Below are 26891 nucleotides of genomic sequence, written 5' to 3' on the forward strand. Positions count from 1 at the left end.
AAGGGTTACGTTTTCCCAGAAGTATACAGTATCGAGGCTAAATACTTGAGGAAACAAATGATCTTTAGTGAGGAGGATCAGAGTTTGGCTTCAAGGTATGAACTGTCTGTAGGAACATGAAGAACTCCAGCCTCATCCTGTATAACTCTGCACAACTGGTTAGGTCCTGGGTGTGTTTTTTGCATTCTTTTTTCATAGTGAATGTGGCTCACTGCCAGAGGAGAAGGCACGTTTATACCACACAATTAAAGCTGACTTTTGGTACCCAGGAAGAATAATCTTTTATTTTTAAAAATAGATGTCTAGCCACTTGCCTTTTGAAGATGGTCTTGAAACCATGTAAATTGCTACAAACTTACGTGACATCAAAGTAAGCCAGTCTCTATAGTTGAAAAGAGGACCCAAGTTGGTTCAGTTTCTGTAGCAGGAGGCAGTATTTTAAGATCGTCCCAACCGAAGGACAGAATCCACAGAACTTCACCAAAATCAGATTTGTGTAAACTTCAGCCTCTCAAACTTACAGACAGTAGACCCTCGAGTTGTGAGGGTTCCCTTCCATGCACCCTCATGTAGCCCGGATTTCACATAAGTGGAGGACCAGCTTTTTCCCCAGTGGAACACACATTCTGCAGCCAGGGAAGCAGCAAAAAGGTAAGTCCTGGGGAGGGAAGGCAGTTGGGGAGGATTGAGCCTGGCAGTGGGTTGGGGCCATGGGAAGCAGGCAGGAGTGGTTAAGCCTGGTGTGGGTTACGGCTGCAGGGGGGTGAGGGGTGGAGTTGAGTCGGAGCTGTGCATGGGAGATGGCAAGCTGGAGTCCTGCTTTGGTGGTGAGCCGGGCTGTGGGGGGGTTGAACCGGGGCTGCATGCAGGGGGTTTGAACTAGACCACAGGGGGTTTGAACTGAGGTGGGGGTGTTGAAGCGGAGCTGTGCACAGTGGGGGTTTTAAGCCAGGGCAGGAGGATGGAAGCAGGGCCGTGCAAGGGGTGTTTTAAACCGGGGGGGGGGTAGGGTGGGGGGTTGAACTAGAGCCATGCGAGAGGAGAGGTGAGCCAGAACCGGGCATGCATTGAGCTGGAGTCGTGCCTGAAGGGTGGTGAGCTAGAGCCGGAGGTGGGGATGGGGAGTGAGCAGGAGCTATGTGCAGTTGGTGAGCAGCTTGCGGTGGGGTGGGTTGAGCCAGAGGGGGAGCAGGTCAAGTGCAACTGGAAATCATACATTTCCAGGGTTTACTGTAGGATCCAGGGGTCAGCTGCGAAAGTGCAGGATCACATGCTCTGGGTTCGCGAACTCTGAGACCTTACTTTATCTCTGCTGCAAAGTGATCCTTCCCTGCTGCATTTTCCACCAGGGTTACTTGAAGTGTACAGTAGACCCCTGACTTAGGTGGAGGTTGCATTCTTGCACAACCCAGCATAAGTCAAATTTTGCATAACTTGAGGAAGCCGGGAAACTGACCAGTGTAGCAGCACTGGTTAGTTTCCTGTCTCCTATGAGTGAGGGGCAGCTGAGAGCCTGGCTGTGGACTGCCTGCTGCTCACAGGAGACAGGAAACTGACCAGCCCAGCTGCACTGGTCAGTTTCATGTCTCCTGTGAGTGAGGGGCAACCAAGAGTCAGGCTGCTTCCAAGGTAAAGGTAAGGAGTATGGAATTACTCATTGTTTTGGTATGTGCACGGAGGAGAGAGGAATCCTACCTATAGTCTTAATAGTATTTGATTTTTAATTTTTATAATTTCACATATCTATTTTAAGCAGTGTTCAGATTTTTATGTTTACATTTCCATAATTGGAGAAAATTATGGGGAAGGCAGCTCAGTTGATTTAATTACAGTAGAAACTGAGCTTCAGAAATTTAAAGCGTTAAACATATGTTAGATAAACAAAGTAAATATGTAGGTCAAACTCAAGTACAGAAGCAGCATTTTTCTTTAGACATTGGTACGTTTCTTCTATGGAAAATTTTTGTCAATGGCATTTAAGCAAGAAAAATCTAAATCTTCCAAGTCTACATGTGTGTGTCATGGGCTGAAGCAAAACATTTGAAAGTCCTATTTTAACATGTTGGCCTATCAGTGCAAGACTCCATACTAGATCTAATGGATTGACCCATTGGAAAATCTTGTTTCAATACCTGTAGTGAAACTGTAGTAAGGAGACCATGGCTCTGTTTGTTAAAGCTGTTTGGGATTTAAACTTGTAGAGAAAGTAGTAACGAACTGTAAATATAATATTCTAATGTAGTCTGAGGACAAAGTTCACACAACTCAGACCAAGAAGGGGGATGACCTTACAAAATAAAAAAGATTCATGATTTCAAAGAATGAAATGTTGCCTTGTTGCTGTGATTTGTGAATAAAGCAGGATTTTATTTGAGTTTCTCTGGGATTGAATAGCTGTATGCAGAAGGCAAGGTTTACAAATAGTTTTAGCTTAGTTCGTTTAATGTCAGTCTTGTTAAAATCTCCGTGTGGGCTTGTTGCGTATTTTATTTGTAGAAGAAAGTTGCAGTATGTCATATGAGTGTAATCCTTGAAGTATTTGTATATCTTCCTCCAGCTCCTTTCACTGCTTCCTACAATGCCCTGTAGAATCCTGAGCCTCTGAATGAAAATATGTAGCCAAGGGCTTTCCATCCTTAAACTGTAACATGAAGTTCGAAATAAGCTTCATTCCTGCTGTGAAATCCCAGGGCTATTGAACTTTTCATTATTGAGGTGTCTCTAGGTTTTGTGAGTTTTGGTTCTTTCATTAATATTGTTCCTTCCATCCATCCCTCCACTCGAGGAATCTTCACTAGTTTTTAGACAGAACAAGCAGAATGACCTACTTAAGTCTCCTGAATTGCTGTTTATTGTGAACTTTGTTTAGTAGGTGTATACCCTTATGGCAATGCATGCCTCTTCCTGACTTGCTTCAAGAAACCTGTACAGGAATATTGTATTTGTGTGATTGTGGTATGAACACCCATCCTGACCTTATGTCCTTTAATGTAACATACACAGCAAAGACATTCATATGGACTGAGTACAAGGGTTAAATGTCATAATGTTTCTTGCTCTTAGTCATTATCTGACTCATGATTTTCATTTTATGTCGTTAAATGCCTTGGATAGATAACTCTGAATTGTATTTCTTCTAGGTATAATTAACCCAAAGAATCCCAAAGAAGCACCAAAGTCCTTCAGCTTTGACTACTCCTACTGGTCTCACACTTCGGTAAGTTTCTGAATGTACTATAGCAAAATGCATTGTTTACTAGTCAGACTGGCTTGGATTGCTTCCTGACACCCCACTTCAACCAGGTGCTTCTACAAGTTCAGAGCTCTGTCTAGTCTAGCTTTTATCCATCCTGGAAATATGAAAGAGTGAAGTATGAGATTTTGAGAACATGGTCTGGGTGTATGTTAGGAGAAGGAAGAGGAAAGGCATGGAAAAGTGTGGTGTTGGTTCAAGTAATGCAACCAGAGCCACAAAAATAACTTTTCAGTTTTAATTTCTGTTGGAAAAGGTAAAGACTTCTTAAAATCTCTGTGGCACACTGGAAACCATACAAGTTGGATTCCACTGGCTTTCTAGGAAAAGGCAGAGTACTAATGGTCCACATTCCCTATAGCTAGTCTTTTTTAATGCTGGTACGTGCCACTACTGAGTATGGGCACCCTGGCAGCCCCAGCCATGGGATTAGCTGGTGGGAGGGGCCAGGGAGCTGCCTGAGTACCAGCACCTCCTTGTTTTACAAAAAAAAAAAATCCATTTCCTATAACTATAAAAGCAATATACTTTTGTCCTCTAAGCATTCTGCTTTGCTTCTCCAGAGACCTAGCTCTGATGTCTTACCGACATCGAGCAATTGTTCTGCATTAGGGCTTGTCCCCTGTTTTCTTGAGAAGTGGACAAAGAGGTCATCCTATTTTTTCCCTCATCAGCTAAGTATTGGTATTAAAGAAATTTCTTAACTTGACACCCTCAGAGCAAAGTTCAAACTTGTATATGCACAGAGCTTTTTAGTGAAACCTCTTTTTGACTAAATCAGTTGTGAAGATGAAGTTATACAGCTGTATTACATGGATCAAGCAGAGTGGCAAAAATGCCACAAACACTGTACAGGATAAACCTTAATCTGTTAAAACTTCGCTTTCATATTCACAGGTTTTGATGTCATTTTAGGTCATGCTTGCTCTTACAAATATTTGCAGTCTAAGGCTTTATCTATACTAGGCCAAGAAAGTCAATCCCAGAAACACAATTCTAGCTATGCCAGTTGCATAGCTAAAATTGACACATCTTCGCTCAGCTATCTTATCTGTCTGTACAGGGGAGGGTTGACGGGAGAGTTTCTCCTTTTGATGTCCCTTATTCCTCACATCTAGTGAGGAGCACAGGGATTAACTGCTACCCCTGAGAGCTCAGTTTTGCGCGTCCAGACTAGATGCATGAAATCGAACCTCAGAAGATTGACCTTGAGTACGTCAATCTTCTGTGGTAATGTAGATAAGCCCTAACATTACATACAACCAGCGCTGCTTTTACACTGTGAACATTCTTCATAAAGTAAACATAACAAAAAAAACCCTCCAAACACCAAATGGTGTCAGCATCCACCGCTATGAGGGAAGAGAATATTTGAGTAGTCACTAAAAGTATATCCCTGCAAAAAATGTTTTGGTTTTACACAGTTGGTATAGTCTTTTCTAACTGATGGAACATAAAGCTCTTACTCAGTCTCACTTGTAACGTGTAATATGTTGCATAAAGAAAACGGTTGCCAGATAATTGAAAAGGGGCTTCTCCAGCTAGTGAAGGGAGAAACGGAGCATGTCAATGGAAGGGGATGTTAATATACACAGTAAATCCTGTTAGTTGTCTTTTTGTATCATAGAATTTGCCCTGAACAGTGTTGTGGATGCTGATGTCTGATCCTAAAATAGGATGATTTTCTCCATTTGAGAGTGCCCAGAACATTACCAGCTACAAAATGAAGGATTCAGTTCCTTTGTTCACAAAAGTTCTCTTAGAATAGTCTCTTGAGAGCAGTTTGACCCCATTTAAATTGCACTTTTTATAGTATATGCAGCAAGCAAAATTCTATTTTGATCTTTCTGATCAGACAATCATAATTATGCTCCCTCTGTAGGGCTTTTCATTGACTTGCCTTTGTAAGCATGTAGAAGGTTTCTTCAAAGTCAAACTTGGATTTATTTTCCATAGAAGAGAATAGGCTTGAGAGGACAAACACCAAGAACTACTTTTGTTTGGGGATCTTGCTGCTTGCCTGTAACTGTACTGCCCTCTGTTTGTTTTGTAATTAGCCCCTCTTTGTTCAGGATCATGGTTTTCAGAGAATTTGACCTTACTGTCTAAGTGGCTTGCTTTTCCACTGCTTGCTGCTATGTTGGTATCCAGATGAGTCAATTTATTAAAGATCCCCTCAATGTTGTTTTCCATAGAGGAGTGGACAGAGCACATGAGTTGGGAATTGATAGTTTCCTTTATTACTTGGATAAGAAAATCCTCTGACAGCTGGTGCTGTGAAAGCAGTCTTTGTTTGAAAGATGTCTTGATTATTTTAGTGGTCATGACTGGAATTTCCATATTCAGAATAAGAATTTTGATATATTTGCTTTCTGTCATTCAGCAAAATAAATGAAAATCAAACTTCTCATCCTTTTAAATAAAAGGAGCAAGATTGTTCATGCTTCCACTTGACTTTCAAGCGGAGCTTGTAATATTTTCCTTGCCAAGTACAATAGTGCACACACTTGCATTTTAAAAATGCTGGGACCTTTTAAAATACTGGAAAAATTTGCTAATTTGTGTATACGCAAGCAGTGATCTCCCTTCTCTGCAGTGCTTGAGTACCAATGAAACCTCTCTAGACTGGCATGCTTGGGATCTGACTAGTGCTGAAACACAGAATTTGCTGAACTACAAGAAGTCAGTTTTGTCTAGCATCATTAGAAACACTTCCACTGCCTTCTGGGTTCTTAAAAGACATTAGGGGTAAATTAGAGCTAAATAACAGCACAGAATGCTGAGCCAGCACTGGTGGCTGTAAACAAACTTTATGGGCCTGTGGGAAACTTGGATATGTCCATGATACCCAGATGTTGCTGGATGAGAGAATGCTGGACTAGAGAGGCTCTACCTGTAGTAGATGAGGCTATAATAAGTGCCTGTGTTGAGCTTCATTGTTTACATCATGCTGAAATGTAGATGAGCACAATACATATGTCTAGAGAGATGAACTATACCTCAGGTTTTTAAGTGTTGTCAGCACTAAACTGTCATTGCCAAAATGAAACTTCTGATGCATTTTCCTCAGTCTTGCTTTGTTCACCTACTTGCTAATTTGAAAGTGTATCAAGTCACAATGAGGTTGTAGTCCTTAATACAAAATTTGTGAAGTTGTACTGTAATCATAAATCTGTATGGGGTTGTAGAAACCGTAGTATATCAGATTGCTAGCATGTTAATTAATTTTTATGGCTTGTTGAAACTGATAACTGAAACTCAAATGCTATTTTCACTTTAAAAAAATTTTTTTTTTTTTTCCCCCTCCTGGATCTCTGTCCAGACTTCAATACCCTGAGACTTTTATGGCCCATTCCTGGAGTCGTGCATGGTTAGAAATGGCTAACTGAAGATGTGAATATCCGTGGTTAGTCACTCTACTCCTGAGAGTCAGCACTACCCCCTTGTGCCCCTGAATCAGCATCCTGCACCTGCAGCTCTTTCCAGCAGCTCCCAGTCTGCCACCAGTGAAGCTGTATAAACCCAAACAGGAGATACAGCAGCTGGGAGCAGTTCAGTTGTGCTACTAGGATGAGCTGCTGGTGCACAGCACTGACTCTCAGGCACAACAGGGTAGATCTTTAGTCCATTGGCTGCAGTTTCTCTTGGGAGTATAGCCCTGTGGATCCCCAGGTATATCTACGGACAGATATTTCTATTCACACAGACTCTACCCATTCCTCATTTTGAACCTCTTTTTAACTCTGTGCGTGTTCTCCCTTCCTGCACATGCACAATTGTATGTGTGTTTTGTTTTTTTTTTTGTTGCACACACCTTCAGCAGTATCAGTAATGGTTTCCCCACCAGCAGAGTAACATTGCCTGAACAGTTTAATTCTGCTTCAACTGGTACTGTCTTGAGAAAACTAAGAGCAGCATCACCATTACCTTCTGTTAGGGGCTGACCCACATGGTTGGTTGGTTTGTTTGTTTTTAAAGTGTAAAATAAGTCTTATACCTTTCTGAATTTAGACCTCTGGAGTCAGAGTAGAAGGCAGTATTTACTATCTTTTAATTTTTGCAGCCTGAAGATCCCTGCTTTGCATCTCAGAACCGTGTGTACAATGATATTGGGAAGGAGATGCTGTTGCATGCCTTTGAGGGCTACAATGTGTGTATCTTTGCCTATGGGCAGACTGGAGCTGGGAAGTCCTACACCATGATGGGCAAACAAGAGGAAAGCCAGGCAGGCATCATCCCACAGGTAATAAAACATATTTAAATGTTTGCTACTCTGTCGTTTGTTACCTTGGAGTAATGGCTCTCAAAGAACCAAATCTTACTTTTCAGAGAAAAGGCATCCACCTTGAGTCTGGTGCAGTCAGTCTTGACGTAGCTTAGCACTGCTGTGTAAGATGACTATACGTTCTTTCCGTAAAACCAAGAAAGCAATATGATACAGCTCAGAAGTATATAGTTGCAAATACACTTCTCAACTGTCCAAACTTAGCTATTTTTGTAGAATAAATGGGTTGTATGTCTCGAGTGTAGTTTGTTCAGAGGATGTATAATTTTTTTCTCTGACTTCTGCCTCAAGCAATTAAAAAAACATTTAAAAATGAGTGACTCAGATTTAGAAATAGAGAAACGATTTCAAACAGAACAGTTCTATAGAATTGTAAACCAAGAGCAAAATACCTAGTGTAATATTTGCCTCTTGTAGTTCTTCTAAAACAAATCAGTTTCCCTGTCTTTAGCAGTTTGTATTTAAATGTACATGTACGCTATTTAGGAATGAAGTAGGTGGGAATATTGAAATACTGATTTGAATGAATACACTAAACTAAACTTTTTGTGGGGATAGGACTATTGAGACAAGTTTTAGTCAATCACAATGTAAGGAGCTTGAAAGAATACCATGGGAAACGAATGACTAATGATGTTCCATTAAGGCTATACCAGGTGTATGTAACATTCAAGTTATTGTGACTGGTAGCTGCATGGTTCTTTTGCTACGCTCATTTTCCCCTGGCATTGGTGATATGTCGTGGGCGCATTTTGGAAGGAGTTTTCCTGTTAGTGGGGAGCAGGAATTGGGTTTCAACCTCAATAAATAAGTTTGCTGAATAGTTCTTATCATTGTTCTGCTGTAGGATCAGCAGTGGGAGTTACTGGTGCAGTGCCTGAGGTATGAAACAGGCAACAGAAAGCATTGCTCTCTGCTGATGACCCAAACCTGTGCAGTCTAATGCATAACAAGTGTTCTGCTGGCTCTACAAGTGGTGCAGAGGTTAGATGTAAACATTACCTGCACAAATTTCTTTATCCCTTCCAGACTTAAGGGGGCCATGCACCTTTACCTAATCCCGAGTGGTCAAGGCTTGACCCTGTTAATTTAAACTCCCACCCTTGTTTAGGGCTCAGGGCATAATTTCCTGTGGGGATGCAGGAGCTGTGCCACTGAAAAAGCCCTACTCAGTAATATTCTTATTCTCTATTTATTTACAATTACCGAGAAAGCAGAATAGATGCTAAGCACACAGTATCATTCTTACCAATCCTGATAAGGCAGGCAGACTTCACCTGTTGGGACAAAGTCAGTCTCTGGATGCTGGTTGGTGCACCTCAGGGTCTGGCAGTTGTGGTCTTGGGGGAGAGTCCTCCAGGTTCCTCCCTTAAGGTGTTCCTTCTTCCTTGCATTCTTTTCCTTCTTGGACTCCAGTTTAAGTAGTGAAACTTGAGTCCTGCTTAGCTGTACAGTGACCAATTATTTTAGTATAATTTTACTAACTAATTGTAACGTACTGTAACAGAATTACCTAACCAATCATAACCCACCACCTTAATTGATTTGCACATAGCAAAATTAATTATGCAGCAGATGAGAACAATTACAAACCACACAGAGAACAGACAGAAAATGGTGGAAAAGTGAAGATGATTCCACAACTTCAGCTACTGAGAAATCATTGCTTGCCACACGAAATGCCTAAGTTTTCTGTACCCATCTTGAGATCTGCTTTCTTTGTCTGGTGGCAGTGGGTGGCATTCGGATGTGGTCTCCCTCTTAACAGCCTGATGCGACACTACTGTAATGAGATTTTAGATGAAATGTATGTGACTTGTAGCTCTACAGTTAATGGCTGCTGCTCCTCATTCTGGTTGTTGAGGAAGGCCTTTCAGTATGGCTATAGAAAAACCATATTGGTTATATTGTTATATAAATGTAAACCACATGTTGGAAAAAACTTAACTTTTAAACCATCTGCAGAGCATACTTAATAAAGAATGTTCTTCATACATTTTACACCTTTTCTTCTGTGAATTTGTTGTGCACGTTCTGAACATAACACCTTAAATGAGTTCATAGCCTTTATAGAGCAGCTTGATGTTTCATCCTTTGTTTTTCCACTGTAAAACTGGGGACACTATACTAACCTTTCTAGTTCCCAAAGACTATACATATCAGAGGCCATGTTACAAATTAGCTAACTAGAATATTGATCCTGTTTATCTATTTTTTATATTACTCTCTGCTTCCTTTTTCCATCTCTCTCACCTGCCAATTTCATCTTGAGAGATCATTCCACAGAGGAGCAAAGTCAACTACCTTCATAAAAGTAAAGCATTATTTCTGTATGAAATATACTTACTGGTTCCTGTGCCTTCCCTGCACAGAAAATCTGCATAAGGAGCGGAATCGTTGTCCATGCACAAATGTAGCCTGTGGTTTTCCATTTTCTCCATTCACTGGTTCCTCTCTAGCATCTAGCTTCTGACATGTCTATGTGGAGGTCTAAAATAGTGAAATCTTAAAATCATGCTCTGGCTTAACTGTTCAGAGTCCATGCTTCTAAAATCTCTTGACACTCTGTCCATGCTGCTATGTATCTTATATGGAATGGCTTGTTTAGATACTGATGCCTCTGAGACCTACTTATGCCCTTTTCCATACCCATACAGCCTCCCCCCCCCCCATCCCCGGCAGTCCCTGATCTTTTTATTTATCTCCAGCTGTAACATACACTGCTCCACTATTTATAGCTTCACTTGGTACGTTAATTATAAGTAGGCAAAATACACACCTCAAATACAGAAGAATCTCCCTGATAGTTTGTCCGGGTTGTTTCAGTATCCTTCATACAAACAAGTTGCTTGCTGATTTTAAGAGTCTACTGATCGCTTCAAATCTGATTACTGGAACTTTGTCAAATCAATGGACTCTGAGGATTATTCTCCTAAAAATAACCAAATATATGTGTATATATTTTTCTTATGGACAGATGGGAGAGGATTTAATGTCTTCAATCTAACTGTCTAGATGGTATAACCAGTTGCTAGACTGCATCATTTTTGTATCTGAGACAAGTGAGGGTGTGAGGTAATATAATTGGACCAACTTCTGTTGATCAGAAAGAGGAACTATGAAGAGCTTTTTCTTCAGGTCTGAGAAAGGTACTCCAGTGTTACCACTAAATACAGGGTGGAATAAGTACAGTTCAGGTGTTGCAAAATGAGCATTTGGGATGAAGTGGGCAATAACAGTTGAAGGAGAATATCTGCCTCAGTGGATGGTGTGAAAATGACCTCTAGTTGTTGTCTACCCCGCCACATAATGAAACTATTTAAGGGGCATCATTAAACAATTAAAACTCAAGAGAGGCCACATCAGTTTTTTCCTGAGCCTCCTCTTTTGGCCCTCAAACAGCCCCCCAGTCTTGCCAAACTCAAAGAAACAATCTCCCTACCAACCAGGACATCAGCCCCTGGCAAAACATTTTTTGCCAAATAAGTGCTTTGACCTCTCACACCACACCTTCAAAGGAAACTTGTGTAATATCTTCAAAAGATGATCCTGGAAACTTAAATTTGTTGTTTTGCTAGATATAAAAAATGGTGCATCTGTTCAACCTTTCATTTAGTTTTTATGCTAAATAACATTCCCCTGACTTGATACAAATATGAATTGTCTTCAACAATTTGGTCCAATAGATTAATAGAAGATATCGGCTCACCCATCTTGTCTTTCTGATTCTTGTGTTTAAGTAAGTGTGTTTTGCTTTGCAGATTAATATTGGTAAAACTCAGACATAGTTGCAGAAATAGCAAGCAGTCCTGTGCCACCTTAGAGGCTAACAAATTAGGTCATGAATTTTGTCAGTAAAACCCACTTCCTCAGATGATGAAAAAGGCATAGTTGGTGTGGGACAATTGATGACAGAAGAATAACAGGATTTAATAATAGTAATTTGGGATGGGAATTAACTACATTTTTACCAGGATACTGTACAGTGGTTGTATTTGTCATTTAAAAACAGTGAGAAATCCTGTGGGACCTTATAGACTAACAGATGTTTTGAAGCATAAGCCTTCATGGGCGAAGACCCACTACATCAGATGCATCTGACAAAGTGGGTCTTTGCCCACTAAAGCTTATGCTTCAAAAAAAACTTTTAGACTATAAGGTGCCATAAGACTTCTTGTTTTTGCGGATACAGTCTAACACAGCTACTCCTCTGATATTTGTCATTCAAATGGCTTTTGGAGATAGAAGGGATAGGAGGAGAAAAGCTTGAGTCACTAATTACCTGTTAATGTCTACTCATGATTGATGTCTGACTCTTTCAATCTCTCTAGCTGTGTGAAGAACTATTTGAGAAAATCAATGACAACAGTAATGAGGACATGTCTTATTCTGTGGAGGTGAGTACACTGGTGGACTGAGACACAGTCCTGTTTGGAGTTCATGAGACGCATGACCTGAAGAAGCCACTACATCATTGGTATTGTTTTCTGCTTCATATGTTCACGAACACCAATTCTTTCCTTTCTCAACTGATACAAATGTGTGAATAAAGCCTTTCTAAGGTATATTCTGAGCGTTTATGTCCTAATTGTTTTGGGTGGGAACAAAAGGTGAATTATAAAAGATAGGCTTAGATCTGGTTTCTTGTATTCTGAGCCTGAAAAGCCTTAAAATGAACATGCAAACATTTTATCACTGTTGGTTGGGAAATCTATTCAGTGTATTCTCTCAATTGCTTTTAATAATTACTTCAGTTCTAATTAAATGTAGGCATAGTTTAGAATATCTAATGTTTCAGTCTTACACAGGAATCTTCTGTGCTATTCTCTTCCATAAGTGAAATGGGGACACAGTTGATAGAGAATATATGCTGGAGAAAAAATGACAGGAAGAGGATGTTATAGTCTGTGCCCCAACATGCCAAACTAGTTCTCTGAGCTAAGTTCTAGAACAAAGGCAGTTTCCTGGCTACTGGCCAAGTGAACGTGCAAGAAGCTCTGTATGTTCATAGTTGGCAAAGGATTAAAATGTGGACTGTAAAAATAGCACTTTGGCAGATGTGCTCCATGTGTTTAGATATAATAGCTCACTTTCCAGACAATGTAAGTTTATTACCGTTAGTACCAAAGTCAGCTCAGTTAAGAGATCATCAGTTGGATTTTCTTCTGGATCACACATAAGATTTTCAAGTTCTGACTGATGGTGATGGGATAAATAAGAGCTCAGCTCCCAGTGTGAGATTGGACATATCGGAAAATGATCTTTGAAACATGTAGGATGAACTAATTTAACAAGGAGTCATTGAGACACCACTTGTGGAATTCAGTTCCATTTTTAATCAATTCTTGCAGCAGATCTCATTTTAAGATGATCTGTAACTGACTCTTTTGGGCTGAACGTTATGCATGGAAAGACTTTAGAAGCTGTTCACACAAGGAATTTGGTTCTGTTAGAACTTAAAGATATTTGTCCACTTCTTCCTAAAGGTAAGGTAGGTGAGGGAAATATCTTGTACTGGGTCACCTTTTGTTGATGAGAGACTAGCTTTCTGAGCATGCACAGAGCTCTTCTTCAGGTCTTATGTTTTCATATAGGTGTCTGAAATCCTTAATCAACCTGTCTTTCTGTTTGGGGTAAGTGTATATAATTAAAAAAAGTAAAAACTCTGAAAAAGAAAAAATACTTGCACCAGTTATTAAATGGACTGGTTAGCATAAAACAGAATAATTTGGCTTCAGGCTCTGAAATAAAGAAATCTAATACTTGTCTTGGGTTTTGTATCCATTTCTTTAAGCAGATCATTCCAATTATTATTTTTAGTCAACAGCAGAGCTGTGAAAAGACTGCTGATTTACAGTCATGAAACTTGGTCAACTTTTAATTGGGTTTTTCAGCATTGGATCACTTTGGAATCTGTGATTAATCAGAGGGTAGGAACATCATTGAGACAGTAGGCTTTTAATACCTGTGAAAGGAAAGGCAGCATACTTTCAAACTATTTGATGCAAGGATGGATGATGAGTCCAGAGAGCCATGCAAAGAATCCAGAAAAATGATCTTCATAGCGAGGCAAGGCTCTGATGATGGGCATGGGAGGCTAGAACTGAGATGCAGAAGTTATGTAAATGTTTATTTTAACATTTATTTCTGCAACAGTTACCCACTTGATATTCTAAGTTCCGTTTTGTCTTTGGGTTTTGAATGTGGTTTAGATATTTGATTCCTTTTTGTGTTGCTAAAATCACTGGTTCCATTTGAATTCTACCTACAGAAGAAAATGAATAATTTAAGAATCTTAGCTTTGTAATTGTGCTGGAAGTAGTGTGCAGGTCTGACATGTAACTATAATTGGTATGGTTAGCTGCATCGAGGGTTGGATTTTTATCTGACCTGCAGAGTGGGCTTTTATAAATAGCAGAGAACCAAAAATATCTCCTCAATGAAAAGGAATATTTAATTTAATTTCTTTTTGTTCATGGAGGTTCCTTGAAAGCAAATTGCTTTCTCTCCCTTCCAGGTAACAAACATGATTGCAAACAACATTAATTTATCAGAGTTCAGGAAAGATCTAAATAAATTCATGGAGGATAGGTCCATCAGTGGCTGTTAGACAGAATGGGTAGGAAGGTGTCCTAGCCTATCTATCAGGAACTGGGAATAGGTGACAAGGGAGGGATGACTTGATTACCTGTTCTGTTTATTCCTCTGGGACACCTGGCTTTGGCCAATGTCAAAAGACAGAATACTGGACTAGATTCACCTTTGGTATCACCCAGTGTGGCCATTCTTATGTTCTAACATTAAGCCCCAGTGTTAACTCTTCATTGTGGAACCTGAATAAATAGTGGATTTCAATTAAGTGGCATAATTTCTCATAGATCTGCAGAACAAGTATTAGGTCTTAGTTTGGACCAGCCAGATTTGGTGTGATGGAAGTTAAGAGAAAAGCTTGAGAGGAGAAACTGCTGAGGGTGGTCTGTGTGAAGCTTACACTTTAGACCTAATGTGGAATTCCTTTCCCCTTCTTCCCATGTGTGTCAAGCTGCCACATGTCTTAACTGTGGATGCACCATTTAACTGAAGGACTCCTTCCTAAAGGTGGTGCCCTAAAATGCTGCAGTGTCTCACTCAACGGAAAATGAGTCCTTCAGGACCAGTAAATCACCCATATAACTCTCTTTGCAGGTCAGTTACATGGAGATTTATTGTGAGAGAGTCAGAGACTTACTGAACCCGAAGAACAAGGGGAACTTGCGGGTGCGAGAGCACCCTCTGCTGGGACCCTATGTGGAGGACCTTTCCAAATTAGCAGTCACCTCTTATACAGACATTGCAGACCTCATGGATGCTGGGAACAAAGCCAGGTTGGTTATGATGTGGATTCACACTCGGTACCAGTCTGAGGTGGGAGAGTCATAATCCCCTTGTAGAATCCTTGTCATAGGTGGAGCTAGAATGTACTTTTAAAATTGCTAAAGGAATTAAACTTGGTGAGAAAATGAATCATTTGTGCATTAATGCTGTTTAAAGGCCAACACTAACTTGTATTGTGAAATGGCTTCACAGATCAATTTATTGATGTCTTCTCATGATTGCAGAAGCTTGTAAAATATCCAAGTAGTTTCAATTTGTTCTGATAATGTGCCTTTTAATTCTTGTTTTCTCTGAATGCAAAAATATAGTGATAATACACCAGTTAAAATAAAATCTTCTAGCCATGCAAAATGTGATGAACTATAAAATTGGCTTGTCAGTCCAACTCTGTGGTTGGTTAACACACATAGCAAGGTGTGGAGGAAAGGAGGAGTGTGCAATTTGAGGCAGGTACAGAAGAAGCTGGCTGGTGGCATTAGGTAAACACAAGTGATTGTGTAGACTGACAATACTCTGTGTAAACTGTTGAGATAAAAATAGTTGCAGCACAGAACCTTTTTTAGAAAAAGTTAATCTGACTATTTGTTTATTTTAGGACTGTGGCAGCTACGAACATGAATGAAACAAGCAGCCGCTCTCATGCTGTGTTTACGATTGTCTTTACTCAGAAGAGACATGACACAGAAACTGACCTCTGTACAGAAAAGGTAGAGGAATGAGGAAAACTGTACATCATCTGAATTCTATCTTCAATTATCTCATTTTACTGAGGGAGTAAGATGGTTGTAAGAAATTCTCTCATTTTGATGAACTCGGAACAAGGCAGGGGCAGGGTGGGGAATATGCCATATAAATGCTGTCGGAGCACTTAATGCTGTTAATTTTTTTTTCCAGGGCTCTAAATTGTGTTTAAAGTAGTGGTTGAGATGGGGGAAGCAAGAATGGCAAAGAGGTGGTGGGATGGGGAGGGGAAAGCAAAGTCTACCCAGCAAGAAGAAATATAGATCTGGAATGAGCTGGGAAGTAAAATTTCCTCCTATTTGTACACAGAAGGTTCAGTGTTTGTTTGACATGTCCTAACAAATTACTGCATCATTATACTCCTGCAACCTCTCTGTCCTAAGCCTGCTTTAGTAGGGCGATGGTGTTACTCAGGCTAACAAAGGATGTGGGATTTGCATGTTAAAAGGAAGTATGTTCTGTATGAGGGGAGATTTTTTGGCCTTGCAGTTGGTTTGGATAGTGGAAGAGCAAAAAGGCTCTGTATGCAAAAGTGACTGTATAAAAACATTCGCCTCTCTGAAACTGTTTGACAATCAGAACATTACATCTGTAGAATCTGCAGCAGGCTATTGTGATTTTTGGAGGGTAGAATACTTCTTGAATCACATGGCATCAGAATTATTTTTCTCCTTCTATAATTCCACCAGAGCCAGTTCAGACAATTGTTATGTTCCCTCTTTAGGTCAGCAAGATAAGCCTTGTGGATCTAGCTGGGAGTGAGAGAGCAGACTCAACTGGTGCCAAAGGGACTCGATTAAAGGTAGGTGGGACTATTTTGCGCTATCGCTGTATGGGGGAGGAAGTGGAAAATTGTATTATCAGTCTGATGTGTGCCTCTCTTGCCTGTTAAGTAATCAATGGAGGAGAAAATAATGACAAGAATATAAATAAGTCCCCTGAAAGATCCAGAACTTGAGCTCCATTGAGTGATGCTGTGGAATAGTAACAATTTAATTTTTGTTTTTTCTAAGCCCTGTGTAATGGGTAAGTCACAGGAATCCTTTGTTCTTTGAACACAGTAGCTGTTGTGCAAAAATGAGATCTCTTTTGCTGTAGACTCAAAGAAACTCCCTGTTTTTAGAGAATGATTTTGAGTGTATTTAATTCCATGATTGCATGTGATACTCATATTGGAATGTGTAAAAGAAAAACATAACACACTTCATAAAAAGGCTCCTGGGTTCTGGTATTTTAAAATATTTGCCTTTGCCTTCACTAATATGTGATTTTTTTTTTTCTTTTAATATGGTGGAAGTAAGGGTTATTTCTTCATAAAGTAGCTTATTTAGACTGGTAACTGTTGCTTTTGTCAAGCTTTGGATGATAACTACACTACCTTTATCTGTTTGAGAAATGAATATTAAGACAAGACTTCATTGTAAATCTAAGACATACACTTTCACAATGACACCTGCCATGATCTCCAGCTGCTTTTAGTCTGGACCAGAGTTCCTGTTGGAGTAGTCTGAATTACCACTTCAAATTATTGTCTTTCCAGGAAGGAGCAAATATCAACAAGTCTCTCACAACACTGGGCAAAGTAATTTCAGCCTTGGCAGAGGTGGTAAGTATAGTGTTGTATCTGTCCTGAGAGGACATTGTCATCTTCACAAACCGTCCAGCGCTTGGTAATATTTCTGGGACAGAGAGAGACCATATAGTCCAGCAAGGCCCTTTACTTTACATTGCCAACATCAGTACCTGGCCTAGCTGAACCTATTTTTCGTTAGGTATGTGCAAAGTTATTAATATGTATGAAGTTCATAAGTTCTAGTGCAAGACTAGCTTGCAGCGAGACAGGAATATTGATTTATTTTACCATGAAAAGCCTCGTAGTACAAATGTTTATAGGCTTTTGCATGTAATTTGTAAGCAGTGAAGGGGAGAGACTACATGTTTACCCATTAGAATGTTATGATTTTAATTTTTTTAAAAGGTAGACTTTTTTGATTTAAAAGAGAAGCTTTATACATCCTGTTGGGAGTTTGTTTGATTTGCATGATGAGGGGTCATATGCAGTCATTTGGAGTTTGTGTTATTCTACTGTAAAATTTAAATTTTATTCTGATGTCTGAACTACAGGAGAGTATCTTATAATCTAAACAGTAAACATAAGGAAGCCTACAAATTCTTTCTTTTTACTTCTGCCATTGCAGTTGCATGTTAGAAAAGCTGCTGCTGCTGCTATGCATGGTTGTGTAGCCTTTGGGACAGTCTTACTGGACTTATATGCTTTTTAATTAATTTAAATGCTTTTTGGTTGACTGAATTCTCATTCATTTGGTTCCTCAGAAAAGCAATATTCAGTATATATCCTCCAGCATAACAGTTTATATGGTCTATTCAGTCTTGTTCAGATGTTCATCTTGTGTTCTTCTTTGCTCTTCCTTTAATGCTTTCAACTTTAGGATAACTGCACCAGTAAGGTATGGTGGGTCTGAGTAGTCGTGAATGTTAAGTCCTAGTAGACTGAAGTAGATTCAGATGCTCTTCACCTGGGAAGCCAACAACAGGGATCTGTCAGGAGTTTCATGACAAACTGGTTTTGGGTGCAGACTGAACTTTACTTTGTGAAGAGGCTTATTGGCATAACTATTAAGTAATAAAGAATATGTATACCAAAACCTAGAGTTCTTTTTAGGGTTAGAGAGGGTAAAGGAAAAAATATAGGTCTAATGAATGTTAAAGAATAAACTCTATAGTACATCCCTGCTTCTGATTTTGTTGGTGACCTTTTTAGTAATACTTAGGATCAGTGTGACTATCTTAATGTCTTTGCTTACTGTAAATGCTCTCCTGTATTCTTTTCCTTCACACTGACGGATGCCTCACATGGTGCAGTTTATGCTAACCTTATAAAATTGCCATGAATATTTATCAGTATTCTGCAATTTTCTTATTTTACTTGTCCGGCTACAGTCATAAATTGAGGCACTTCATCAGCTGTAGCTCAGCGCACGTAGCCCCAGTGGAGGCACCGCTCCCTCTGCTACTGGACTTACACACTTACACAGTCATGTCTCTGAGTTCCCTGAAAGTACATTTAGGCTGTGTTTACACTTGGCCAAAATTTTGGAAGGGGCATGCTAATGGCCGAATCGGAAAATATGGATGAGGCACTGAAATGAATATGCAGCACCTCATTAGGGTGCTGCCAGGCACGGCACTTTGCCCACACGGGGCCCTGATAGGAATAAGGGGATTTTGATGTTTGCAGGGGCCTGTCGAAAAGGGCCCTGTGTAGACGAGCCATGCGCAATTGAAACAGTGCACTTTTGAAGTGCACTGAATATTCATTTCAGGACCTCATTAGTATTCTCCAATTCAGCCATTAGCATGGCCCTTTTGAAACTTTGGTCAAGTGTAGACATGACCTTAGTGTTTGATCAAAGCATTTCACCACAAGGAGGAAGACCTCTCTCTCTTTGCTCACCCCATCACAGAATGTTTCCTTCTACATCTCCAAATCCTACATCCTGATGTCAGACCACTTGTCATCCCATGAGTCCTAACCCTTGTCCTCTTTATGTGCAACCCTTTGAGCCCCTTGCCTCATGCTCCTTACTACATCTCTCCATTTATTATTTCCATTACCTTGGCGCATTATGTGGGAGAGATTGGAGCACTAATGGCCAACTTCCATGTCCACCATTTTTTTCAAGGATAAAGCTACCCTTTGAACCCACCCTACATTTTTACCTAAGCTACTGTCCGCACTTCGTATTTATGAACCCCTTCATCTTCCTATGTTTCCCTCAAATGGCACGCTAATTCAGTTCAATGCTCCATGTACATGCGTGACATTCAGCAAGCATAAGTGTCTACATAGAACCAGATCCTGTAGAAAAAAGCCATTACTCTTCATATCCATAGTGGATGGACCCAAGGGGGAACCTATATCGAAACAGACTCTGCAAATGGGTTGCAGATTGCATTGAACTCTGTTACGAGCTCAAAGGTTCCAAGTCACCCCCTATCATGAGGACACACTCTGCAAGACCTGTTTCTTCTCCACAGCATATCTTCACAATGTTTCTCTCTGAGATTTGCAAAGTGGATGCCTGGGCAGCGGAACAGACTTTTACCAAACATTATGGCCTCACGCATGGCCCCAGGTGTCTAACACTCAAGTGGGCAGATAAATGTTAATCCACAGCTTTTCAATAAATGCTGAAGCCCCTTAAGGATACAGCTTTAGTCACCAAGAATTGAGCACCCACAGGGAAATCTGTTGATGAAAAAGGAAGTGTTGTTCATCTTGTGCAGTAATTGGAGTTCTTCATGATGATTGTACTGACGGATGCATCACTTCTGACTCTGTTTCGGAGATATTAGCCTCTGACATAGAGAAGGAAATGAGAGGTTCGGGACTTACATGTACTGTTTTTTCAACTGGCTACAGTGTGCAAGCTAGGCACTGCATGTACGCAGCGTGTAAGTGGAGTGCTAGTGAAGGGATTGGGATGACAAGTCCCCCAATGGAACACCCACATGGACACTCGTTTTGGAAAATTCCAGTCACTGTACAAGGTGACTAACCTTTCCTTCTTTATGTTCTTCATAGTCCATTACATAACTTTCCTGCCTTTAAAATTATATAGGGATTCTGATGTATTGATCGTTAATCTTCTGATCTGTGCTCTGAGTTTTGTGTTCATAACAGCCCCCTTCAGCTGCTGCCAGACACTGACATAATCACGACTAGGTATTTTGGCTAATCAGCAAGTTGAGAACACTTGCAACAGATTTCAAGTTCCACTTGTTCCAGTCTTTTTCTCATTGTCTTCAGCTGTTTGCAGTGATCGGCACGTGCTTAAAGCATCTAAGAAGGGATCTGTTCATATATGATTTGTTAAGGGTCAGAGGACAAGCTTTTTCTACCTTTTGCTGAAACTTGTATTTTTCATTTTCTGGTGACTGCTGTTAATAAGTGTTGTCTGTTTTTGCAGAGCAAAAAGAAGAAGAAGACAGACTTTATTCCATACAGGGATTCTGTGCTAACCTGGCTGCTTCGAGAAAACCTAGGTATGACTAATCTGACTCTACCAATATTTGGGGGGATTCCTCCATCCATTTTTTTGTTTCATAGTCAGAAAATTGCTAAGTCCAGTGTATAAACTAGTAATAAATATGCAAACATCTATTTTTAGGTAATACTTCTGTTACAGCTGCTTTATTTTCCCTGCATTTACTCATTATTGTTGTGTGTAATTTTGTTGAACACTCTGTACTATGGATATTGTTTTGGTTGGAGAATACTAATGTACTAAAATACTTCATTTTAACCTTGCTTGTGCTTTATAGGTGGAAACTCCAGAACTGCCATGGTTGCTGCTCTGAGTCCAGCAGATATCAACTATGATGAAACTTTGAGCACTTTGAGGTACTATCCTCTAATCTGGAGTGAAAATGGTTGATTCTCAGTTCAGGTAGCTAGATGCCAGAGCCCTCCCGTCCTATCCATCAGTAGCAGCCTCAACCATCCTATGGATGGGTCCCAGGAAAGCCAAGTGCCTTCCCTGCACAGGGGCAGGGGCCCAGCACAGAGCAGCTGGTAGGAATCACGCCCCCACTCACTGCAGCATCAGGAACCAGAGCAGCCGGGCAGCCTGCTCTAGTCGGCCCTGCCACTCTTTACTAGCCAACTGCTATCTGCTTTACCCTGGCAGTGGGAAACAGAGTGCCCCAGCCACAGGGTGCTCCACTTTCTGCTGCAATGGAGAAGTGGGAACGAAGCTTGGGAGATGATGCCTGGACAGAGTTGAACAAGCTGCCAGCTCACTCTGACTCCAGCCACTGCAGTGAGTGCGGCGGGGGGAAGGGGGAGCATGCCCCCTGCCAGGTCCCCTGTAATATCCTGGCTTGCATTGGTTGGGGAAGGGGCAGAGCAGGGGTGCAGCTTGGGGAAGAAGTGGAACAGTGGTGGGGCCTGCATCGGGGGAAGGGGAGGAAGTACCCTGGAACCTGTGTCCTCCTAGGAATGGACCTGCAAGATGCCCATCTTTAATGTCATGAGCTAAGCACTGGGCAAAACTGAGAGCATTCTTGAGGAGTAGGCCATGTACTGTAAACTCCATCATTCTAAAGCGAACATCAGTCCTGTGGTGTGTGAACATAAGGAGAGAATGTAGATTCTTAACTTACCTGATTGTTTAACTTGAAACTGATCAAACTGGCCTGTGCTTTTAGATGAGGATGAAAATTTCTGTTCAGCGATGCAAAAGAGAGAATCTTAGGCATGAAGAGAACCCAGCTTAAAAGGCTTCATTGGTAACACTTAGGCCTGAATTTTTTTTCCCCCAAAGATAATGTCCTAAAACTTAAGTAGATACTGAGCAGCTGGAGCTTAACACATTTTAGCATGGCCCCTGCTCTTTACAGCACATATGATGAAGAGCTGCTTGATTCAGTATCTTATTAGGGCATTGAGTAGAACTGTGGAGAGTTGCTGTATATGTCCTATATAAAACCAACCTAATAAGTCTTTTGGCTGCTTCCAGATACGCAGATCGTGCAAAGCAGATCAAATGCAATGCTGTTATCAATGAGGACCCCAATGCCAAACTGGTGCGTGAGCTCAAGGAGGAGGTGACAAGGCTCAAGGATCTACTCCGTGCCCAAGGGCTAGGAGATATTATTGACAGTAAGTAGATTTAAGTAGTCCTTTCCCTTCCATCTTGGGATTGTGCTCTGTTGCAGGTAATAAACTAATTACCAGGGTACTAGAGCTGGAGAAAGCTGAACCTTTGTGGGAAAGTGGTATAGCCATTAAATTTTAATACTTCACATTTTTCACATTGCTCTGGTGGATGATTGTCTGTAACATGTCCTAGTACCTTCTTATATTACTGCTATGCTGGACTCCAACTCTGCTCCTATCTCTTGCTTGCAAAGAAAAGCTTGTGGATGCTGAAAAGAGAAGATTGTGAAATCCCTTTTTTCCACTGATCACTGGTGATGATCCTTCATGATTAAGGAGCAGCCTTGGGTAGGTTCTGAGAGGTGTTGGCTCATCCTCTGTTTAAAGGATGGTAGCTGTGGCAGGAGGGGAAAATAATTCCATCAGGGGTCAGAAACTGTATTCTAGCCCTTTTTAAGAAAAACCTCATATCTTCTTACCTCAGTTCAGATGTTGCTTTGTCTCAAGTTTAATAATGGCTAATTGCTGTAAGACGGCTTCCCAAACGACCCAACCATCACACAATTTGTCACTTGCTTGCTGCTGGAATAGCAGCTGCTTGAAATAGAAAATTTGTGGAATGTTGGAAGAACTGTATTGTGGGAGCTTTCACATTATGTGCTCTCGTTGCCCTCAGTTTGCTAATGCTATTACTATTCCCTGAGATATTAATACAAAAGAGACTAGGAAGGTGCTGTCTTTGATTTGGCCTGTTTTGTTTTGTTTTTTTCCTGCCCTTCACTTGCAAACCAGCTGAAGTCTTCTATGCCAAATTATTTGGGCTGTGACTTAATTCCTTTTGCAGGAAGTGCCTTTAAGATCTATGTTAGTTTTTGTAGCTACCTGGTTTTCCTTTGGTTCAGAATAGAAGAATCTCCATTGAAATGTATTGAAAGAGTGAATGTTATGTTATTTGACCTTTTGTGTTTGTTTTTCTGTGAAGGGAAGACACTGATTTAATCACAGGCAATGTGAAATGCATAAATTGAACATGCCTTTTGGCATTACAGGTTGAAGCTCTCTCATCTGGCACCCGCAGGACATAACTGGTGCCAGATGAGATAATTTGCTGGATCATGGGAGGTCAATGTTGCCTTGCAGATTACCAACACTTCCACTGCTTACTGGGCTTTTAGAAGACATTTAGGGTTAAATTAGAGCTGAATAACAGCACAGAACACAGAGCCAGGACTCATGGCTCTAAACAATTTTTATGGAACCACATGAAACTTGGCCGCACCCATGATAAGTGGTCTTGGGGCTAACTAAAATCATGGTGGATTATGTATGTTGCCAGATGAGAGAGTTCCAGATTAGAAAGGTTCAACCTGCATTTGTTCAAGAGAATGGTCTCAAACTGAAAAGAGTTCACATTTGATGTAGTCTTTTTTTAAGGGTCAGGAGCAGAGCTTTCAGCTGGATTGGAACAAATCAAAACAATTTTTGATTGTAAAATGGAAAATATGTTGTTTCAAATGTCTTGTAGTCTCTTCCTTTCCTGTGTCACTGTTGATCCTGCACTTTGACCCTTCTTGTATTTTCCTCTTGCTTCCCTTCAGTTGATCCAATGGGAGATGATTACTCTGGAAGTGGAGGCAAATGTGTGTATTGTGTGGTTCTATAGCTCTTGCTAATCTGCTTCTGCTGGGCCAGCTTTTAATTGAGCTTTGCATGCCAGCATTCCTCAGAGGGAAATACCAGACAGAACAGTTACTTTAAGTTTAATGTTTCATGAAAACAAAATCTCTCATACTGAGCCACCCTTTGATTAAAAACAGTGTTGAGACCACTCTTTAATATACCTCTTGCTTCCTTATGTCAGGAAGACTGTGGATGGTGATTCAGTTTATTTTTTGTTACAAATAACGGCTCTGATTTCAACTTCTGAAATCTTCCTTTTTACAAATTTGTGAAACAGGTTCCCTTCCACTGGGACATCTTGCCTCATGAATTATTTTTTGATCCAGAATGTGTTATGATTTTATATTTGAGAACTGGTAATTTAAACGAAAGTAAATTGAAACAAAAAAAGTTTCCTCCAATGGAATATTTCTGTGATCGCCTCTGCACAAATGTGGTGTTTAGGTACTTTGCGCTGATAGCAGTCTCTTGTTGGTGCTCCTATTTGTCTCAGCTGTCTCAGTCCTCTTTAGAGTTTGTTTTTCCTCCTGAAGGAAGGAAGCTTAATGTGAGGAGGAAACTGATAAGGAGTAGGTACTAGGCCCAGAGAATAACAGTCAGTAAGACACCACACTTGTTTGACCTCAGTGTCTTGATTCTATAAAAGGATAGAGTGTCTGTAGATTTTTTTTTTTTGGGGTGGGGGGGGAGAAGAGGCAAGTCTCAAGGAGACTGTTTTGTTTGAGATCATTCCTACGCCCCTTTCAAAAGCCCTTCTCATCGTAAAATAATACTGACTTGAAGTCTGTCTGAAATTTCCTGAACTCAGATACTGGTGGTGTAAAGGCAGCCTGGCCTTCCTTTTTTGATGCTTGTTGCCTAACTCTGTCATTTCCCTGTGTAGCTGCAGCATCACCCAGGGAAAAGTGCATGATGATGAGGGATAGGTTCTTCCTGGACCCTGCAACAGCTGAAGTGATTGCAAATGCTACCTCCTTTGTCCCTTGAGAGTGCATGTGCCAGTTGGCCTTTCAAGACCCTATCCTTTCTGCTCTATCCTACCTGCTTACCTCCACCTGGTGGCTCTTTCTCTTCTGTATTTTTTTCAGCTTCCTGTATCTGCAGATGGCGGTTTTTAAACTGAGTTGAAGCAGCTACTAACTCTGCAGGGCTAAATGTGGTGTGAAATAGGACAGAAGGCTCATGTTGGCAGTACTGTTCTGATTAGGAAGAGAGAAGGTGTGAGGGACCTGAAGACCTGAGCTACTTGATTGCCAACATCTGCATGTTAGGATTTTTGACATGAAAGGTTTTGTGAAGTTTATTTGGCTTGAATTCAGGGTAGAGGGTCTCTCAGTAACTTGTCACAGAAGGAAGGGTACACATTATTTTTGTTTTCCCACCTTCATAGACATCATCTTGAGGCCTCCTGGGCTTCCAGTATCTAGCAGCTGCCTCATATTTCAATCATCTTGTGAAATGGTTCCCTCTATTTATTCCAAGTCATGATTAAGAGACGTGAAAGTACCACCTCTTCAAATTGTTTGCACAGGCCTTGTAGCGGGAGCTTAACCTACTGTATATTGTGGATCCTTTTCACCACAACAGGTTAAGATGGGTGAGATGTAGTGGTATAAACGTGAGCTCATGCTCTTACCACTCACCTTGGCAAGGGCTAAGTAGATGGTTACAGCATCCTGTCCCTTAGGTAACTTGAACTACAGGCATTTATAGTTACCCTTGCACTCTCTGTAGCACCTCAGGAAGAGTATTAACTTTAGAAACTAAGAATAAAAAAAATTACGGTTTTCCTTTCAGATTCCTTTGTTATTATGAGTTTGATTAAACATAGTGTTTAGGCTTTGTGGCCCAGTAGTACCTTTGCTGATAAATGGCCATTTCTGTTCCCAGCCTTTAGCCTCACATTGCTTGTCAGTTTGACAATGCCCAACTGTGTTAGAAGACTGAAGAGGTCATAGAAATAGAGCAGTGCATGATTTTTTCTAGATCAGGAGACTTTTTCTAGTTTACAGTGTCCTGTTGAGTATTGGCTTTTGTTTTGGATGTTTACTGGTAAAATTAGTTTATACCGGAATCTCTATTTACAAATCTCAGGGACTGAATGGAACGTTTTATAGCTCAGGAATGTTTGTTTTAGAGGGTTTGTTTCAGAACTGCCATCTAAAACTGTTACTCTTGTCTGTGTTGCATCTTAAATGCCTTCCTCTTACACTACTATTTCCTTTGTCTACCTTTTTCCCTTTTCTCTGTTCCTTGCCTTTTCCTTTCTGCCTTCCCTTGTCTGTGTCCCAGATCTGAAAGATTTTCAGAACAATAAACATAGATACTTGCTAGCCTCCGAGAATCAACGCCCTGGCAATTTTTCCACAGCCTCCATGGGGTCCCTCAGTGCATCTCCATCTTCCTGCTCTCTCAGTAGTCAGGGGGGCTTAGCATCTGTGTCCAGTATACAGGAGAGGATCATGTCTACACCTGGAGGAGAGGAAGCCATTGAACGTTTGAAGGTATGTACCATTGCAGACTAAGCAGGATGTAATTTTGTCTGCTTGGGAGCCTGAATAATGGGAAGATGTTTTCCTATGAAAACATGACCTGTGCTTGTCTTTCTGTTTATGCATTTGTATCTCAAAACTTAGCTGTGTTGGGCAAGTTGGAGTGGGAGTGTACAAGATTTTCATTTGTGAAAATCTGGGCTTGATTTTTTTCCTTCTTCTTCAGCCACAGTGAAATAAACTCAGCAATAACAAACTAATCTAAATGCACATTTGCTGACAAACTTATATGGTAACAACAGAGGAATGAATAGCAGAGTAGCCAAGGGAAGTTTTGAGAGGTCTGTTCAGCATCTCCCTGAATTGGTCAATGCAGTCAGCTTT

At 40.6% G+C, this 26891-nt stretch overlaps 1 protein-coding gene across 9 annotated transcripts in view; it reads left to right on the forward strand.

The window, feature by feature from the left end:
• KIF1B (kinesin family member 1B) overlaps positions 1-26891 on the forward strand; it is a 158848-nt gene that overhangs the window by 34591 nt on the left and 97366 nt on the right. For 3 of the 9 annotated variants that reach the window (XM_075018087.1, XM_075018092.1, XM_075018095.1), the window contains exons 3-14: positions 3141-3217; positions 7317-7496; positions 11870-11935; positions 14724-14902; positions 15508-15619; positions 16378-16455; positions 17194-17259; positions 20645-20720; positions 21000-21078; positions 22196-22338; positions 23934-23975; positions 26308-26519. In XM_075018087.1, coding sequence (XP_074874188.1) covers positions 3141-3217; positions 7317-7496; positions 11870-11935; positions 14724-14902; positions 15508-15619; positions 16378-16455; positions 17194-17259; positions 20645-20720; positions 21000-21078; positions 22196-22338; positions 23934-23975; positions 26308-26519 — 1310 coding nt within the window. The remainder of the gene's footprint in view (positions 1-3140; positions 3218-7316; positions 7497-11869; positions 11936-14723; positions 14903-15507; positions 15620-16377; positions 16456-17193; positions 17260-20644; positions 20721-20999; positions 21079-22195; positions 22339-23933; positions 23976-26307; positions 26520-26891) is intronic. The other 6 variants (XM_075018090.1, XM_075018094.1, XM_075018096.1 and 3 more) reach the window with 3 other exon arrangements.

This window comes from Carettochelys insculpta, chromosome 23 (assembly GCF_033958435.1).
Source record: "Carettochelys insculpta isolate YL-2023 chromosome 23, ASM3395843v1, whole genome shotgun sequence".
NCBI lineage: Eukaryota > Metazoa > Chordata > Testudines > Carettochelyidae > Carettochelys > Carettochelys insculpta.